The sequence below is a fragment of the Camelina sativa genome, chromosome 5 (genome assembly GCF_000633955.1).
Source record: "Camelina sativa cultivar DH55 chromosome 5, Cs, whole genome shotgun sequence".
NCBI lineage: Eukaryota > Viridiplantae > Streptophyta > Magnoliopsida > Brassicales > Brassicaceae > Camelina > Camelina sativa.
The window spans coordinates 1,400,425-1,407,299 of NC_025689.1; the positions used below are offsets into that span (position 1 = coordinate 1,400,425).

The 6,875-nt window shown below is 38.5% G+C and overlaps 2 protein-coding genes across 2 annotated transcripts; one reads left to right on the top strand and one right to left on the bottom strand.

Annotated features, from left to right (window-relative positions):
• LOC104784799 (pentatricopeptide repeat-containing protein At2g45350, chloroplastic-like) lies at positions 952 to 3,086 on the top strand. The gene has a single exon (XM_010509879.2). The coding sequence runs from the start codon at positions 969 to 971 to the stop codon at positions 2,817 to 2,819; it is 1,851 nt and encodes a 616-aa protein (XP_010508181.1). The 5' UTR covers positions 952 to 968; the 3' UTR covers positions 2,820 to 3,086.
• On the bottom strand, positions 3,119 to 6,667 carry LOC104788755 (probable LRR receptor-like serine/threonine-protein kinase At1g34110). The gene is made up of 4 exons (XM_019245626.1): positions 6,156 to 6,667; positions 5,388 to 5,648; positions 4,301 to 5,200; positions 3,119 to 3,681 (listed from the first exon to the last, which is right to left on the bottom strand). Exons 1-4 carry the CDS (start codon positions 6,583 to 6,585, stop codon positions 3,194 to 3,196), a joined length of 2,079 nt encoding a protein of 692 aa, XP_019101171.1. The 5' UTR covers positions 6,586 to 6,667; the 3' UTR covers positions 3,119 to 3,193.

Sequence of the window (6,875 nt, forward strand, 5' to 3'; positions counted from 1 at the left end):
TTGCAAGAACGTTTTAACCGAGTGCTTGGAACCGATTTCCCCTTCAAAAAAGTTTATTTCCTTGACGAACCCTTCTTTAGCGATGTCACCATCAGCTGCATCCCTTGAAGTTGAAGATCTCCCTTTTCGTTCAATGAGTTTCTCGATCTCAGTCTTCAGCTCCTCTTCCTTGTCTTATATCTTCTTCACACGCTCGTTGACCATCAGTTTTTTACGGAACAGGGTTTTGAGACAACACTCGGACATTAACTTAAGTTGACATGCATGATTTCACTCGGATATTTAAAATTAACGATATTTTAAAATTAAGTAGACGACAAAACAGCGCTTTAGTTTTAATATAAAAGACGTACGCACGATATTTAAAAATTGCAACTATGCATTGAAATCATATGATATGAATAAACAAAACAAATTTGATAAAGGGGAAAATTTGTACGATATATCATACCACTCCATCCTGACTATGACTTATGCAAGAAGTCAATGCTTATCGCACTGCTTGGTTATCAATTTATATATCTTATTATCACCATCATTTTTTCTATTTTCTATACTATACATAATCTATTATTTCGTACATATTTGTTGGTGGACATATTTCTATAATCAACTTAAACTCTACGATCCAATCCAATTCGTTTAGATATACGAATATCCTTCAAATTCAAAATTTCTTTAATTCTATCTCATTTTATTATCTTTAATGTCTCTGTTAGTACGTATCATTTAATAATTAACCCCCAAATTAAAACATATAGAATACGACAAGAAACCTAATTTCCTTTAGCAGGTATTGGGCTTTTCGATAAGTCTACTACTAATATACTTCTGGGCCTTAGAGCCCACTGATAAACAAAATTTAAAACGACATCGTTTAAGTGATTCTTGTAGAGAGACTACAGATAGCCGTTAAAAAGATAATAAACCCAATCCGGTTTATTATCTTCAACAGAGGAACACTGGTGATGCTTGTTTCCGCGAGTTCTCATCATCCATGGAGTTCGATTTCAACTACTGTTCAACTCCTCGGATGCTGCAAAAATTCGAAAGATGTCAGAAAAATCCACGCGGGATTGATTACTTCCGGATTCATCAAAAACTCTAATCTCACTACGAGGATCGTTCTCGCCTTCGCCGCTTCTCGATACCCGCATCTCGCCGAGTTTGCTCGTTGTATCTTCCAAGAGCATCACGTATGTTCATATTCACAAGGAGGAGCGGTGGAGGATCCATTTTTATGGAACGCTGTAATAAAGTCTCACTCTCATGGAACAGAACCAAAACAAGCTCTGTTTTTGTTCTGTTTGATGCTCGAGAACGGTGTTTCCGTGGACAAATTCTCAATGTCTCTTGTTATGAAAGCATGTTCAAGGTTAGGTTTTGTAAAAGAAGGAATGCAGATTCATGGGTTTTTGAAAAAGACTGGACTTTGGTCGGATTTGTTTCTACAGAATTGTCTGATTGGTTTGTATTTGAAATGTGGCTGTTTAGGTTTTGCACGCCAGATGTTTGATAGAATGCCGCAGAGAGACTCTGTTTCTTATAATTCAATGATTGACGGGTATGTCAAATGTGGTTTGATTGAATCAGCGCGTGAACTGTTCGATTTGATGCCAAGGGAGTTGAAGAATTTGATTTCTTGGAACTCTATGATCAGTGGATATGCTCAGACATCAGATGGAGTTGATATAGCGTCAAAGATGTTTTCTGAAATGCCTGAGAAGGATTTGATTTCTTGGAACTCAATGATCGATGGATATGTAAAACACGGAAGAATCGAGGATGCTAAAGGTTTATTCGATGTGATGCAGAGAAGAGATGTGGTTACTTGGGCTACCATGATTGATGGGTATGCGAAGTTAGGTTTTGTTCATCAGGCTAAGACTCTGTTCGACCAAATGCCTCATAGAGATGTTGTGGCATATAACTCCATGATGGCTGGTTATGTTCAAAACATGTATCACATGGAAGCTCTTGAGATATTTAGCGACATGGAAAAAGAGAGTCACTTGTCACCCGATGAAACGACTTTGGTGATAGTTCTTTCAGCTATTGCTCAACTTGGTAGATTATCCAAAGCTATGGATATGCATTTGTACATTGTGGAGAAACAAATCTTTCTAGGTGGGAAACTAGGCGTTGCTCTCATTGATATGTATTCGAAATGTGGAAGCATACAACACGCCATGTTGGTTTTCGAAGGGATTGAAAACAAAAGCATTGATCACTGGAATGCCATGATTGGTGGGCTAGCTATTCATGGTCTTGGAGAATCCGCATTTGATATGCTCTTGCAGATCGAGAGACGCTCCATAAAACCAGACGATATCACCTTTGTTGGAGTTTTAAATGCTTGCAGCCACTCTGGATTAGTGAAGGAAGGTATTCTCTGCTTTGAGCTCATGAGGAGGAAACACAAGATAGAACCAAGGCTGCAACACTATGGGTGTATGGTTGACATACTGTCGAGATCCGGAAGTATAGAGCTAGCCAAAAACTTAATAGAGGAAATGCCAATTGAGCCAAATGATGTCATATGGAGAATGTTTCTCACCGCTTGTAATCACCACATGGAGTTTGAAACGGGAGAGCTTGTCGGGGAACACCTTATTTTGCAGGCTGGCTATAACCCGAGCTCATATGTGCTCCTCTCTAACATGTATGCTAGTTTTGGAAAGTGGAAGGATGTTCGTAGAATTAGAACGATGATGAAGGAAAGACAGATAGAGAAAGTTCCTGGATGTAGTTGGATTGAGCTTGATGGAAGAGTCCATGAGTTCTTTGTAGATACCATTGAAGTTTCCAATACATTGTAGATAAACGATTGTTCAAGCCTTCAAGGGCTTAATCTTATTCTGCAATTCCTTGACATTGCCATACATGAAGACAATGCCACAACATATCCGCATGTTGGTTGGTTGGTTTTGTGCAGCTAAAATATGTCTTAAAAAAAAACTTCCCACAAGATCAACTAAAATGTCTGAAAATTGCTTAGTTTATACAGCCTAAGTACATCAGTTACAGTTACAAGGAGATAAGATTGTTACATCATAAACCGATTTTTTCGGATCCCCTATACTGAACCTAAAACAGAGTTAACATCAGGGGACCGGTGATTGTCTGAAACCTTGGTGTGCCGATTCTTGGACTGTCCAAGTTGGACAAGCAAGAATCTGGTTAAACGGAAAAACTAATAATTCGCCGCGAGTCTATTGAGTTCTTGCATAACATCTTCCATGGATGGCCTTTGGTTTGAGGATTCATGAGTGCAGAGAAGACCAAGTCTAGCAAGCTGAGCAGCTTCTGCTTCCGGAAAATTCCTTCGAAGATTTAGATCCATGAAATCTTCATTCAATCTTCCTGACTCTACAGCTTGCAAGATCATCAAATGGCTGATTTTGCTTTTACCACTGAGTATCTGCAACAGAATCATACCAAAGGCGTAGACATCACTCTTATCAGTGAACCTTCCTGTAGTTATGTACTCAGGAGCTAAGTATCCCATTGCAGCACTTGCTTTAAGCTTGGAGAAAACGATATCATCCGTGAAAAGCTTGTGAAGACCTGAATCCGCAAGAGAAGGATTGTACCAATGATCAATGAGAATCTTCTCTGCAGATAGATTCTGGTGAACTATTGCAGGCTTGTTCCCATTTTCTCCATGTAAGTAAACAATCCCTGAAAGACAGATAACAAATGAAGACATCAGATTACACATACAAAAAAAAAAAACAGAGTTTTAGCTTGAGAAAGAAGGAATCGTAGAATCTAACCTCTGGCTATTCCATTTATGATGGAAACTCGAGTAGTCCNAAGCTGAGCAGCTTCTGCTTCCGGAAAATTCCTTCGAAGATTTAGATCCATGAAATCTTCATTCAATCTTCCTGACTCTACAGCTTGCAAGATCATCAAATGGCTGATTTTGCTTTTACCACTGAGTATCTGCAACAGAATCATACCAAAGGCGTAGACATCACTCTTATCAGTGAACCTTCCTGTAGTTATGTACTCAGGAGCTAAGTATCCCATTGCAGCACTTGCTTTAAGCTTGGAGAAAACGATATCATCCGTGAAAAGCTTGTGAAGACCTGAATCCGCAAGAGAAGGATTGTACCAATGATCAATGAGAATCTTCTCTGCAGATAGATTCTGGTGAACTATTGCAGGCTTGTTCCCATTTTCTCCATGTAAGTAAACAATCCCTGAAAGACAGATAACAAATGAAGACATCAGATTACACATACAAAAAAAAAAAACAGAGTTTTAGCTTGAGAAAGAAGGAATCGTAGAATCTAACCTCTGGCTATTCCATTTATGATGGAAACTCGAGTAGTCCATTCAAGAACCTCGCCAGTCTCATCCTTCACATCAAGATACTGCAAAAGGTTACCGTTGGGGACAAACTCATAAATAAGGAAACATTCTCCACGTCCTTTGGAGCAGCAAAAACCTCTCAACCTCACTAAGTTCTCATGCTTCAACAATGTCAGCATCTTCAACCCTTTGAGAAACTCAGTTTCATCGGATTTACAGCTCGATTTAGCTATACATTTGACAGCTGCAACAGAGCCATCTCTAAGGATACCTTTATAAACAGAAGAGACATTACTCTTCCCCAACAAGTTAACCTCAGAGAAGCTCTGAGTAGCTCTCTCAATCTCCTCAAGATTGAACATAAAGCTCTCAAAGACTTCTTGAGACAATGCACTGTTGTTGTTACTGTTCTGTCCTCGTCCTAACGGATCCCAACCACTCGCGTACTCTAAGCTGATCAATGGGGAAGAGCTTTTTCTTCTAGAAGCTTCTTTGAAGTTGTACTCAGTGCTAATCCTACCGTCCATAGCATCAAGACTGTTTCCAATCTTCTGTTTCCTTCGTCTGTACCATGTGAATGTTGAACCACCGAAGATTGCAACTGCGAGGATTGAACCAATGAGTCCCATGACGATACCGAAAGGTGAAGACTTTGAGGCTTTTGATGAACACCCGCCGTTGTTGTTGTTACTGCAATTGCTTCGTTGTAAATCTGCAGACTCTGGTTTGACGTCAACGGTTGTGAGATTCTTTGGGTTTGTTGGGTCTGGCCGGTCAAGATTCGGACCGTTTAAAGCGGTGCAAGCTTTCAAATCCGTGAACCCTTCTCCGCATAAACCGTGATTGTTTGAATACTGGAATCCATTGTTTAGCCTCTTCAAAGCTTCATAATCAAGAAACAAGTGAACAAAACATCTTTTAATGTGGTTGTAAAATTCGATTTCGGTTTGGTACAGATTTTTGAATTGGTTATCAATTCAGCTAAACCGGATTGGTCAGCCCTAATCTTTAAGTACTCTTAAAGAATCAATTAATAATCATAAGTACAATTAACAGAAAGTTATAATTACCAGAGGGAACGAAGCCGGAGAAAGAGTTATTGCGGATGTCGAGAACTTCAAGCAAAGGAGCACCGGCGAGTTTCACCGGAACAGGACCAAAGAGATGGTTGAAGCTCAAATCAAGCCTAGTTAACGTATTAATATCACCTAAACTCGCTGGAATGGCACCGGAGAGTTGGTTATACTGTAAAGCCAAGACAGTTACCTTCTTGAGAGAACCTAACTGCGTCGGTATGCTCCCACTTAACTTGTTGTAACATAACTGAACAACTGCAAAATAAAAGTACACCCAACAAAACATAGTTATGAGTAGATTGAATTTTTTTCTTGAGTTTTGGCTTTAGCTCTTTTTTAAATCTTTTTTCTTTTTTTGAACAACCTAGTTTCCCTAGTTTAATCTATGATCAAAAAGCCCCAATAAAATACTTTTTGGGGGTTTGCATAAAAAAAAGTGAAGGTGTACAAAGAAAAAAAAAAAGAGTTTCCCTATTTTCTAGGAGAATCAAAAAAATTCAAACTTGAATGGGTACTCAAACAAAAAGTTATTTTACCAATGTTCTAAAAAATTGATTGGATGATTAGATGAATTTTTTATAGAAAAAAAATTATTCTAAAATCTAAGACCCATTTAAAACTAAATAAACTCATTTTCGCTTATCTAATAAACCAAACTTGACCCATTTAAGGTCTTTTGGCTGCAATAAGTGAATTATTAGTGAATGAGTTTAATTAAAAACACATGCATATATATAAAAAGACCTACTATATATAGTTTACCTTGAAGATTGTCTAAGTTTCCGATTTGAGGAGGGATTTCACCGGAAAGATTGTTGACATTGAGGTATAAATCTGTGAGGAGAGGCAAATTTGAGATAGCCTTAGGAATCTGACCGGTCAAGGAGTTGAAGTGAAGGTATAAACCGGTTAAGCTAGTGAGAAAACCGATTGAAGGAGGGATAGTTCCGGTGAGACCCATTCCTTGAAGAGATATGTTAGCAACACGGTGGTTTCCGTCGCAAGCGACGCCGTCGAATGAACCGGGAGAGCAAGGGTCGGCGTCGGGAGTCCATGAAGTGAGGAAACGTTTTTGAGGGTCAAGAGAGGATTTGATGTCGAGGAGAATGTCAAGCTCCGAGGAGGAAGACAGTGAAGGATGAAGGAAGAAGAAGAAGAGGATGAGAAAGAGTGAGAGTGGTGGAGAGGCCATGTTTGGTTGGAGAGAAGAGAGAGAGAGAGAGTGTGTGATGAGGAAGAAAATGACTTTCTCTCTTGTGGTTTTGAAAGCAAATTTTTTTGTTTGTCTATTGTATTAGTAAAATACTATCACGTCTTGATTGTTAATACTGAAAAAAGCGTAAACCACAAAAGTGTAGATATCGTAAAAATAATAATAAAAAAGTTAGTTCAACAACGAAAATGTAAAAATAAGTATTCATAACTCTAGTTTTATGACTTTTTCTATTGTAGTTCGACAAAAAAAAAAAAAAAAAAAAAAAA